The sequence below is a fragment of the Lepisosteus platostomus genome, chromosome 2, assembly GCF_059453375.1.
Source record: "Lepisosteus platostomus isolate fLepPlt1 chromosome 2, fLepPlt1.hap1, whole genome shotgun sequence".
NCBI classification, from domain to species: domain Eukaryota; kingdom Metazoa; phylum Chordata; class Actinopteri; order Semionotiformes; family Lepisosteidae; genus Lepisosteus; species Lepisosteus platostomus.
In genome coordinates, this window is record NC_142612.1 from 35,272,986 (window position 1) to 35,286,546 (window position 13,561).

Sequence of the window (13,561 nt, forward strand, 5' to 3'; positions counted from 1 at the left end):
TGACAAACTGCAAGTGCCACAGCAGCAACTGAGGTCACAGCAGGTCTATAGGTAACTAACAAGCTACAGGAGTTGCAACTTTGCTGAAAAGTACCCACCCTAATACCCACCCTAACCTGGCAGCATGCTTCTTATTCTGCACCACCCATTCTTTGAATCCAAGTAATAGTAGGATAATTATAATAATGACAGTAATGCCTGCAATGGATACAATGACAGAGGTTGAAGGTCTCAATGTATCCTAAGCAGTTATATAAATGTTTAGAAACTATTATAACTATTGTACTGACTGAATTAAACCTACTTTCTGCTTGAATTAAAACCCATGTCAATTTCCAATGCTCAATATATGATAGCTATATAATTTATACAAACTATATTACCACTGGAGACCTGGGGATAAAATTCATCAAGAGAAGGGTTGTAAATGCTACATTCAGTTAGGCAATCCACTTAAATTGATTGATAACAAAATGGGAGATAAATTCAACTGCTGAAGTTGAAGCTTAAATTAACACATACCTTTCCGTCGTCTCCTCCTGTGACAATATACTGTCCATCTGGTGAATACACCAGAGACACCAAGTTATTGAAATGACCCTGCTGCTTGAGAACGTAAGACTCACTCTGCCATTCCCAAACCAGCAGCTGCCCAAGACCTGCAACAGAGTGAGATAGAGACTTCTTTCCGTTACGCTCCAGCTGGTAAAAAAATCTGGCATCCTTAATAACCCCTGGCACCAAACGCATAGATACAACACCCCACAGTGGCACTGCACCAAGATTTTCTTGATTTATAGTTTTAACTTCTCCACACTGGAAATTACATATTGTACAAATGTAAGGCTGGTGTCAGGAAGAGATAACACTAAATATATTAAGACAGAAAAAATGTAATAAATTGAGGTATTTCTTTTGTGTGTAAATCAACTGATGATGTAAAGTAAAGCTATAGACCTTAAAATGACATCTACATAAATATAAGATCCTTTATTGGACAAATTTATATAGAAGTAATTAGTGCACTTTTTGGCCTTTAATTTTAATATTATTAATATTTTAAACTAGCAATGGAAAATGTAATTTCTACAAAATAAGCACATTCAGACACAGGGTTCCCACTCATTTCTACCAACAAAATTCCTTGACTTTTCCATAACTTCTAACCAAATTTCCATGACTATATTTCTGCACTTCTATGAATATGTTGGCTTTACAACTGCTACAACTATTTGTGGGATTTAGAGCAGTGGTATTTAATTCATTCCTTAGGCCCCTGTCCTGCAAATTTGTCCTCTTGCTCACTTGATTCAACTAAGGGTTTGGTGATTTGATGATTTGAGTTCTTTCAGGTGTGGAAGAGCTTGGCTAGAGGAAAAATACATAGGCCAGTTTAATACCACTAAGCATAAATGTGGACTACAACTGACAGAATGACAAATATATCTGAGTGTAAGGTCACCCTTATGATTTATTTCTTAGGAAAATTGTACGAAAAAGAACAACAAAACCATAAATAAAAGTGTCTACAGTTGCTATTGATTTTCAGATACAAAACTTTCATTTATTTCAAATACATTCTTCCATGGCATTACTTTTCTTTTAACTTAACAGCATGTTTACTCCTAGAACATTAACAACATTCCAGTAAGCCCACATAGGCTAGGAAAATGTATATTTCATGCTAAAAAGAGAAGAAAAAAAATATACATATCTTTCTTCTCTTTTCAGCATGGAATAAACCATTACTTGTTCCTTTGCAGTTCCTACCCACCTGAACTACAGATACAACTATTCAAAATGCATGGTACAAACCCGTACTGCACACAACTACCCACAAGCCACTGTGGCATACCACAGTACGTGAAGGGCTAGCCAAAATGACCCGACAGGGGCACTCGTGGTGCATTGGTCGTTAGTGAAAAGTTGAATAATTTAATCAATTTACTGTGAACGTTTTAATCCGCTTAGCATTGAGTATTTATATGGAATTTTACAACTAAAGGGACATTTTAGTAGCTGAGCATAAAAAGAAGAGTAGCATAACGCATCTGATGGTCATAAACGATATTAATTTAGGAACATAAACATTATGTAAACTGTATATGGCTGGTATTGGTAGTTTAAAGAAAAAATACACACCAGTATTACACTTTATTCCAACATTTTAAGCATCAAAGTCTTACATGTGTCACCGCGCTGGTGACCAGGCACAGCCTGTTATGTCAGGCGTATGCGTTAAATGCGTTATAGCTACAGACCATAAAAAAACAGGATTCACTTTTTTTCACATATTAAATATTCACATATTAAACTTAATATGGTCAGAAGGAGCACCTAAAAACGTTTCCGAAATAACCACATGCAAGACTTTGATGCTTAAAATGTTTAAGGAGAAAGTGGAATACTAGTGTGTATTTTTTCTTTAAAGTACCAATACCAGCCATATACAGTTTGTAACGTAGGGATTTCTATATTTATGTCTTTATTTAGTGGTTACATTAGTGACAAAGGCTAAAGCTTCAGTAACGCGTACGCCGTATGGCATACATGTTTGTACTGACAATATAGTGTCGATAATATTTATTGTCAGTAATAATATCAGTAGCAGTTTGAAATTATTTGTTATTAATAAATGACTTAGCTTCTAACATGTTGTGATATTTAGAAACATAACAAAAATGTCAATATAGTGCCCATAATATTTGCTATTTTAGTTTTTCAAAGAAATGTTTGTTAAAAGAAAACTCATGTTGATAGCTGGGTTCAAACGCCAGACCTCAGGCTTATGAGTCAGTCACTTAACCCATAACGCCACAGACACAGTCATGTGGAAAGCAATGAAACAGACGTACACACATCCATAGAAAGTCTTATACAACTGTTTGAGCTACAGAATATACAAATAATTATATCCTTATTCATTTCTTTAGATATACGATTCCATATTATATTCCCTATTAATTAAATTCTAAAAGTATTCTTTTGTTTACTGCGATAACAAGCGTTTTTGCAGAAAAGGTTAAAACTATCACTTTTCACAAAGTATATAAACTTAAAGTATACTTAAACTTATTTATATACTTACTTAGTATATAAACACATAAAAACATTTTCAAAATAACCACATGTAAGAGTTTGATGCTTAAAATGCTTAGGGAGAAAGCGGAATACTGGTGTGTATTTTTTCGTTAAAAATACCAATACTAGCCATATACAGTTTACATAATATGTTTATGTTCCTAAATTAATATTGTTTATGAGCATGTGAAAGGCATTGTGAATCGGAGATGTATGATTGGAAACGAATACGTGATCGGATCAACGAAATGCTGTGTTGTTACTTAAGTCAATGAAAATAAAGTATTTCCGTTTACAAAGAAAGTGGACCAGGGTAATACTTTGAGCTTACAGCTTGTCCAAGGTCATTCATTATTCATACTATAAGTAATATCTTCGGTAAAGACATTATAACTTTTTTATGAAATAAGCTCTATAAGCTTAATGTTAGAATTAAAACCAGAACCCACTAAGTTACCAAGTTAAAGACTTTGAAGGGTAAAATATTTATGAATAATCAAATTATTTATGATAAAGGTGGTAGGTTGAGTACTTTTGTCAAACTGAGCTATCTTGCTTTTATAAAATATACAAAATTTTTAAAGTCTAATGATTTATATGCTGTAATACACAGTTTAAAATTAAAAGTCTCACGAGTATACAACTTAAATTCTTAATTGCATAAAAATTGTCCCTCAGCAGTGATCGGGATTCGAAACCGGATTTTTTCTGGTGACAGCTCAAATGCTGTAAATGAGAGGTTAAACTTTATTCGCCAGGTGGAGCTGTTTTACAAGGTGATTCCGGATACTATTAATAATCTAATTCACATGCAGTAAAATGCAGATGATGCGATATGACTCTCTATGATGCAACACACCCACTGCGTTGCACCGCTGCGTTTTGAATGGCTGCATCTGTACTAGGAAAATATATGGCCTTTTTCATTCCTGAAATGCTTCACAGAAACTTCTCTGACATGCAGCGATTTAAAAAAGGGAGCAATTCCAAAAGTGGTCACACATGCAGATTTTGTTTCGCCACAAGAAAATTTGGCTGAGATTTCACTGTCATGAACATTGATTTAAACAGTTGCCCAATGTTGGTGCAAGAATAATGTGAATCAATTACTTTCAGCTTCCACAAAACACATAATTGTTAGACACCGATGTCTGTTTATAGCTGCAGATGAGTTGAGAAAGGTTCAGATTCCAATTGTTTCTCTTGCAGACTTATCATTGTCAATGCATTTTCTACCCTTCACGTGACTTGATAGCAAAGCTTCACCCATATTCTTTATGTCAAAAGTTTTCCCACATAATTTACAGTGCCTCCAGAAAGCATTCAGACCCCTCAAATTTTTCCAAACTTTGTCGTGTTGTAGACTTATTTCAAAATGGATTAATTGGTTCTTTTTTACCATCAATCGACACACAATACCCCATAATGAAAATGTGAAAACACATTTTTTGGAAGTTTTGCTAATTTATTAAAAATTAAAAACCAAAATCTCCCATTTACATAAGTATTCAGACTTTTTATTCAGTACTTTGTAGGACCACCTTTAGCAGCGATTACAGCTGCGAATCTTCTTGAGTATACTTCTAGCAGCTTTACACACCTGGATTTGGGCAGTTTCTCACATTCTTCCCTGTAGATTCTCTCAAACTCTGTCAGATTGGATGGGGAGCATTGGTGAACTGCAATCTTCAGGTCTCTCCACAGACTTTCAATGGGGTTCAAGTCCTGGCTTTGGCTTGGTCACTCAAGGACATTCAGAGACTTGTTCTGAAGCCACTCCAGCATTGTCTTGGCTGTGTGCTTCAGATCGCTGTCATGCTGACAGCTGAATCTTCGCGCTAGTCCAAGGTTGTGTGTACTCTGGAGCGGGTTTTCTTCAAGGACCTCTCTGTATTTGGTTCCGTTCATCTTGCCCTCAATCCTGACCAGTTTCCCAATCCCTGCCACTGAGAAGTATCCCCACATCATGATGCTGCCACTACCATGCTTCACCGTATGTATGGTATTAGCCAGGTGATGAGCGGTACCTGGTTTTTGCCAGACAGTGAGTTCAATTTGTGTCTCATCAGACCAGAGAATCTTGTTCCTCATGCTCTCAGAGTTCTTTAAGTGTCGTTTGGCAAACTCTAGGCAGGCTGTCATATGCCTTTCACTCAGGAGTGGTTTCCATCTAGCCACCATACCATAGAGACCTGATCGATGGAGTGCTGCAGAGATGGATGTCCTTCCGGCAGGTTCTCCCATCTTTACACTGGACCTCTGAAGCTCTGGTCGAGTGACCATTGGGTTCATGGTCACCTCCCTGACCAAGGCCCATCTTGCCCAAATACCCTATTTTGCCAGATGGCCAGCTCTAGGAAGAGTCTTGGTGGTTCCAAAACGGGTCACTGTGCTCCTGGGAACTTTCAATGTGTTGCCAGTTTTTTTTATACCCTTTTCATATTGACAGATTGACACAATCTTATCTCAGAGGTCTACAGAAAGTACCATGAACTTCATGGCTTGGTTTTTACTCTGTCATGTACTGTGAACTGTGTGACCTTATTAAGACAGGTGTGTGCCTTTCTAAATCATGTCCAATCAAGTGAATTTGCCACAGGTGTATTACCATCAAGTTCTAGAGACATCTCAAAGATGATCAAAAGAAATAGGATGTATCTGAGCTCAATTTGGAGTGTCATAAGAAAGGGTCGGGATACTTTTGTAAATGGAAGATTTAAGTTTTTTATTTTAAATAAATTTGCAAAAAAATCTAAAAACTTGTTTTCACTTTGTCATTGGGTGTCGATTGATGGCAAAAAATAATTAAATCCATTTTGAAATAAGTCTACTACACAAAGTGTGGTAAAAGTGGAGGGGTCTAAAGGCACTGTACATCTCACACGTCCTGGGTCTTCATCTTTTTGGAGCCATAGCTTGTATTTTTCATCTGCTAACCAGAGGTCACAGAAAACACCCGCATTGTGACACGGGTGCTAGGCGAGCTTACTATTTATAGCTCAGTATAAAATTCCCATGAGAGGGTCTGACGCGACACTATAATGTGTATTGTTAGCAATGGCAACGCCACAGCCTCTTTTTAAACGTTTTCGAACTTACGAACAAAATTACATGATAATGATAATTTTCGGTCAGTTAAAAAAAAATCCATTACTTTTCCAAAACTTAATGGATATTTTATAATTTTCCAAAATTTTCCAGGATTTCCATGACCTTTGGAAACCCAGCAGAACCTGAAGATAATTCTTCAGCCCACCAACTGTGTATTTTAAACTCACCTGCACAGCCAAAAGCTATCAAGTCGCCAATGTCACTGATGGATACTGATAAAATCCTTTGGTCTGAAATACTGAAAAACAAACATTTACAATAATAATGACAAAAATTGCACCTTCAATTAATACCTAAAAATAATAGTTTCTAATGGTATGTTTCTGACATTTTTTACATGTGGCTGATGTCCATTTGCTGCTCCTGACATTTGCCCATTATAGTCAATGCCGTCTACAAAGTCAGCATGAACACTGTGACAACAGCACAGCAAAGTATTTAAAATCTGTTACAGCTGATGAGGTCAAGGGCCAATTATACAGTGAGCTGGAAAACCATATATAATTCTGTTTTCACTGAAACAAAAATTCTAGAAACACTTCAAAATGAAATATTCTTGAATTGGAAAAGAAAAGGAGCTATATGATCCCTGCAGTCCTTTAAACCTCATACAGCTTTTTACGTAATAAAAAATGACATAGTCTGGCATAGAAGAAGATCACTTTACTAGCCATACACAATTTCTTGCATTAGGAATTTGTCTTTTTGTATACCCCAGCTTGCTCTCCATGAGACACATGGGCGGGGAGAGAGAAGCTTGGGATCAGGGCACAGGGTCAGCCTTTTACATGGCACCCCTGGAGCAGCTGGAGTTAAGGACCTTGCTTAGGGGCCCAATGGAGTAGGATTCCTCTGCCGGCCACGGGATTTGAACCGGCAACCTTCCAGCCACTGGCACAGATCCTTAGCCACAGAGCAAATGCCACTTCATTTCTCATCAGAGCAGAATGAGAGTACTAAAGATCCATCAAACAGTATTTGCCTCCTTTCTGTTCTGAATTTTCACATATTTTAGCCACTGAATGTTATCACAGCTTCATGTGAGTCCTAGTGATATTTAAAGGGAGCTTTAGGAAACAAATAACCAACGTTTATTTAATTTAAAAAAAGACATCCAATATCCATGTTCTTGTTTGAAAAAGTAAATACATGGAACTTAAAAGCAACTGAATCTTTTTAGTCCTGAACAGAGAACAAGAGGTCATGATACAAATATTAAAAATTCTCAAAGGAATCCTAAACCCAGAGGATCTCATTTATTGTTCAGGGAATTGTTCTATTGTTTAGAGGGCACAATTGGAAACTATGTATGTATACATTTAAATTTGAGCACAGAGAGTAAAACCATTTTTTACCCAAATGGTTGTGTGAGTATGGAAAAAGCACTCCAGCAATGTAGATAAAACCGATATTCTAACTTCTTTCACAAAATGGCTGGATGGCATGCTTGGTTCAATTAACAATTAACTATCAACTCTCAGATGGGGTCCTCTCATTAGTTACTTTACTTATGTTCTTTTGTCCTGGCTACAGTTTTGAAGTTCCATCAGAAACTCTTAATCCTAACCAGACCTGTCAAAGGGTGAAATGCAGGAAAACAGTCTCTCTCACATTTGGAAACCCCATTTAGGATGGTTTCTATAGTTGCACATTGCTCCAATAACCGACCTAAACTATTGATCTCCAACCTTGATGGCAATAAATAACTTCCAGGCAATACAAACCTCTCTTCTTTTTTTTTAAATAATTCACAGGTTTCTGGGTGCAAGGGACATAATTTAAGTGAACTTACATTGTGTATGGTGTAAGAGTGTGGTACAGTACTTTTTGCTTACCTGCATCGATATCCTATTGTAATGTATGTAATCAACTACCCTTAATGACAGAAATGAAATCTAAAGAAAGTTTCAACATTTGCAAACACTAAAGTCAAACATCCTCTAAACAGTAATTATTTTTGCAAATCCCTTCTATTACAACTGAAGAAAAAATAAAACAGCAGTAGATAAACATATAATCTACATATATTTAAAGGCGATATTTCAATATTATCTGGCTTTAAATATTATATACTTAAAAAGTAATATTATGTATTCTTTTTCCATAATAATACTCCTAAATGAGTGTGATCTTGAAACCTCAATTTCTTTCTGTAGTGATGTAATGCTCTGAGAAGTATAATCTGTCAGCTATCTTATTTAATTGCACAAAAATAGGGAGTGACTTCCAATTACATGACATGAGTCTCCTCATGTTTTTTCACTGTTAGTCCACAGTCATGGCTCACCTGAGCGAATGGATGAGGTTAAACTCTGGCAGCTCGTGAAGATGGAAGATCCCAGAAGTGAAGCCTGTCACTAAAAGATGGGTCTTCTTGTGGAAAGCAGCAGCAGTCAGATTGTTGAAATCACCTTCTTTATTGAAAAAATACCTGTTCAGATCAAAAACAAAATTAGCTCTGAATATTTCTGATTACATGTAGGTGAGCTCTTTTATAGCAAAAAAGTAATGCCCTCACTATGTTAGAAACAAATATTGTTCTATGAATCAACAATCTGTGTTGTTTAATTCCTATTAGAGTTTCATCTCTAAAAGTATGTGTAATGATGTAATACATATAGTAGTAATAGTAGTACCTGCGATTTAATAAAACAGGACTGACAATGTAGAACAGAATTTGTGTGTGTGTAGTCTCCTAATTTAAAAATATTACATTACAGATAGCATAATTTATTTTAATTTCATATACCTATATAGTTGTGATTATTTGGAAGAGGTCATTTATGCAGGAAAAGAATAACAGGGTAAACAATGGATTAAGTCATCCTAGTACTCCCCTAGTCTACTGCACTATAATCTATGACACCTGTGGGAAAACTACGGCCCGCGGGCCAGTTTTAACCGGCCCTTGAGGTAAAAAATAAATCAGTTAATTTTTGCCATATTCCACTTTGGTACTGTTTTTTCTTACTTTTCATTATGCGGGCCGTTAGATGGCACACAAACACTTTACCACAATGATTCAAAATTGTGCATCGCACCACCCTGGGGAGGTGCCATTGTCGGTCAGGGGCATCTCAGGTATCGCCAGTCAAACAAAAAGTTTATTATGAGCAAAACCCACTGTTCATGCACACAGAATGTACGAGCCTCGGGCTGGCTAGTTAGCTACATTGTGTCACATGATACTAGGCAAGAGAGTCGGCAGTCTGTAAGCAGTTTACCAGTTGACCGCGGCTTCGGTGCTTCATGTTTCTATGAGTGGTCATTCTGCGAGTTTTTTGTTACACAATCATAATTCAGAGGTTTTTAAATGAGTAAAAAACATGAAAGACATGGAGCTTAGTTCTTAAGATAAATGGAAATGCAAATACAGAAAGTATTATGACAGTTTCTTGAATTTCGGTTACACATGCACAATTATGGACACTGAAGAATGTCCACTGTGTGTTGTCTGCCTTAAAGTGTTGGCTCCTGAGAGCATGCCCCCAAATAAATTGAAACGTAATTTGGAAACTGTTCACAGTAGTATTTTTTGCACAAGTTAAATGAATGAACAAAAAGCTGCTTTTTCTAACCAAAATACAGGCCCCAGCAAAGTTATTCTTTCATCATACAAAGTTCTGTACTGATTAGCACAATGCAAAACACCTCATATTATTGGAGTACCAAGGAATAAGCAACAGAGCCCTGCAAATTCTGCTTCCCTTTGCAATTTCCTGCCTTTGTGAAGCGGGGTTTTCAGCACTTGCGGTTATCAAATCCAAGTTCAGATCAAGAGTCAATGTTGAGAAGGAGATGCACATTGCCATTTCAAAAATACTACCCAATATTTTTGGTGAATTATGTTAACACTTTATTAAACAAGCCCACCTACCCATTAAGAGGCACAAACAAACAAACAAAACACTATTTTTCCATCTTTAAGAAAAATATTAATGTTAAATTTTACATTTAATTTACATTTTACAAAGATGTTGATTTTTTTTTTTCCGACTGAATTAGCCCGCTATAGTTTCAAAATTTTATGTGGCCCTTGGGCCAAAAAAGTTTGCCCACTCCTGATCTCGGAAGTGAGGAGCAGTGGTTAGGGCTATAAATTCAGTATCAGGGTTATAGAATTAAGTTCAATAAAGGATTAATGCAAAGTGCTTCACAAAGACTGCTCTACCAAAATGCCCTGCACTAAAAATACACATACATGTATAATGATTACATTAATGGCTTCTTTTAAATTGCAAAATGTCAACCATCATTTTTGTAAAACAATGCAATGGTACATATACAGCATACATGTTTATAACATGCAACAATGTGTGCTTCATTTTTTACCTATATATAAATTAATGTTGGGCTTATTCTTGGCAGATAAAATTGTCCTTAATGCAAATCACTGTCTTTGTTCACACTGTTTGCATATTTGTAAAGCTGCTTTTTGTTTTACCTATGTGAATATATTAAGTGTTTCAATTATGGCATTAATGTTATTCATTTGGCTAACAACTACAAACAACTTGGAACAATCAACACACCTTACATATAGTCGATAAAACAAGCTTTGACATTCTATATGCTGTGCATGCTAAAGTAACCAGATCCTTCTCATAATGTCGCATTTAGCAAAATTATAAAACAATCCATAAAAATGCTGAAACTGATTATTTCCAAAGGTAAGATAAAGTAGAGCAAAAACAAAAGAAAAAACACTGAAATGATGAACTAGTATGAGCCCATTAACTCAATATTTGGTGGAAGCACTTTTGGCAGCACTTCCATACACAAGACTGTTTGGTAAGCCTCTGCCAACTTTGCAGACTGGCAATTTCTTCATTCTTTGTGGGAGATTTCCTCAAGCTCTCTCGTGTTTTTTGAGCATCACTTTTGGACTTTCAAGTCCTTCCACAGATTCTAAATAGGATATTGATAGGGACACTCAAGGATATTCACTTTCTTATTTTTAAGCCACTTCAGTATTGGCTTGGCCTTGGGTCATAGTTTTGCTGAATGGTGAAAGCCTGCATGGAGTTCGCAACAAAGCAAGCTATATTTGATCATGCCAACATGCTACGTGGTTTTATGGAAAGACAAAACTAAATTGTCTGGAGCAAAACCATCTTAGTGCATCACTAAATCAAACATCCCTATCGTAAAGCATAATTGCAGCAGCATTGTGTCAATTCAAAACTCTTTATTCATCTCCGGGGTGACAATATAAGCAGCAGGCAGTGCAACATACAGTGCCGTGAAAAAGTGTTTTCAGATCTTTAGACAAAATCTAATATTAGATAAAAAGAACCTGAGTGAATAAATAACACCTTTTTATTTCATTTATTTAATTAAAAAAAAATTTTCCAACACCCATATTCTCTATGTGAAAAAGTAATTGCTTTAAGCTGCAGTAACTGCAACCAAACACTTAATATAATCCAATATCTTCCAATAGTCTTTCACATCGCTGTGGAGGAATTTTAGCACACCTCTCCTCACAGAACAGTTCAGAATCAGTAGTAGGTTTTCAAGCATGAATTGCTCATTTCAGGTCCTGTTACCACATCTCTATTGGAGTTAGGTCTGGACCTTGACTACGCCACTCCAAAACTTTAATTTTGCTTCTTTTCAGCCATTCTGATGTGGACTTGCTTTTGTGTTTTGGATCACGTACTTGCTGCATGACCCAACTATGCTTCAGCTTATGGATGGATGACGTTTTTCTTAAGAATTTTCCGATACACAGCAGAATTCATGGTTTTTTCAATTATAGCATGTCGTCCAGGTCCTGAGGCAGTAAAGCATCCCCACACCACCACATTACTACCACCATGTTTGACTGTTGGTATGATGTTCTTTACTGTGGAATGCTGTGTTTGCTTCACGCCAGACATAATGGGACCCATGCCATCCAAAAAGTTCCACTTTTGACTCATCTGTCCATAGAACATTCTCCCAAAAGGCTTGGGGATTATCCAGCTGCTTCTTGGCAAATGAAAGACAGGCATTTATGTTCTTCTTGGTTATCAGTGGTTCCACCTTGCTACTCTCCCATGAAGCCCATTTTTACCCAGTCTCTTTCTGATTGTGGAGCCATGAACACTGACCTCAGCTGAGACAAGAAAAGCCTCCAGTTCTTTGGATGTGTTTTAGGATCCTTTGTGACTTCCTGGATGATTTTAAGCTGCACCCTTGGAGACATTTTGGCAGACCTGGGAAGATTCACTACTGTTCCAAGTGTTCTACATTTGGCTTATGGCTCTCACTGTGGTTCAGTGGAGTCCCAGAGTCTTAGAAATGGCTTTGTAACTCTTTCCAGACTGACAGATATCCACAACTTTTTTTCTGATCTCTTTAGGAATTTCCTTTGATTTAGGAATACTTTTTCACGGCATTGATCGTATAATTTTTTATCAAACATAATGCCCAAATATTTATAACTGTGGACAATACCAGCAGACTCTCTATAGATTGTTGTGGAAATAAGTTTTTTTTTAATTCAACAGTTATTTCTTTTGTTTTTGACACATTCACCTGTAGTTAAGAGGTATCACACCAGTTGACAAATTCATCTATAATGGATCCATGTGTTTGTCTAGGCTCTGAGACCAGGGAGACTGTCGCCAGCAAACTTCATATAATAATTTCTATAGTTGCTTTGACAATCACTAATATATAAGATGAAAAGGAGAAGAGAAAGAAGTCTTGTGGTGAACCAGTGGAACTATAAACTGGGTAAGATGCCAAACCATAAATAGACACATTGTGTTCTACTGCATCAGAAAACGAATGCTCCATATGATAAGCTGATGATCTAATTTGAAACGTGTGCTTAATCTTTCAACCAAAATATGTTGTATAATGAGAAAGCATCAAAGAGAAGTCTAGCTGAAGAATTTTCCACTCTAAATGTTTATGAAGAACATTAACAGAAAAATTTTAGCATCATCACCTCCCCTTCTAGGATGGCAGGCAAACTGAAGGGGGTCAAGATCTGACACTATTACAGTCAAAGTGTGTGACTTGACTATTTTTCCAAGAGTCTTCATCACTAATGGAGTCAAAACTATTAGCCTGAAGTCACTGAGAACTTTACAGTTATAGTTGTTCTTAAGATAAATAAACCTAGAGTGCTTCCAGACAGCCAGAACAGTGCCATTGTCTAAAGAGAGCTAGAACAGGTGTTGGAAAAACTCCACTGAGTTCTTCAGCACAATACTTAGTTTTCTGCTATGTATTTCATCGGGACCAGGTGCGTTGTTGACCTGGATCTTTTTAAAATGGTTTGCGACCATGCAAGGTGATTACTGCACTGTTTTTCCTGGAGTAAGTAGCTGAGTTGAGTTGAGTTAAGAAATTATACTTTTTAAAATGGGTAAAA

The 13,561-nt window shown here is 36.5% G+C and overlaps 1 protein-coding gene across 1 annotated transcript in view; it reads right to left on the reverse strand.

The window, feature by feature from the left end:
• The window catches only part of pwp2h (PWP2 small subunit processome component), a 53,983-nt gene that overhangs the window by 28,490 nt on the left and 11,932 nt on the right, over window positions 1–13,561 (reverse strand). Inside the window, exons 8-10 of the mRNA XM_088607371.1 lie at window positions 8,480–8,623; window positions 6,360–6,430; window positions 523–659 (exon numbers count right to left, since the gene is read on the reverse strand). Of these exons, the coding sequence (XP_088463497.1) occupies window positions 523–659; window positions 6,360–6,430; window positions 8,480–8,623 (352 nt within the window). The remainder of the gene's footprint in view (window positions 1–522; window positions 660–6,359; window positions 6,431–8,479; window positions 8,624–13,561) is intronic.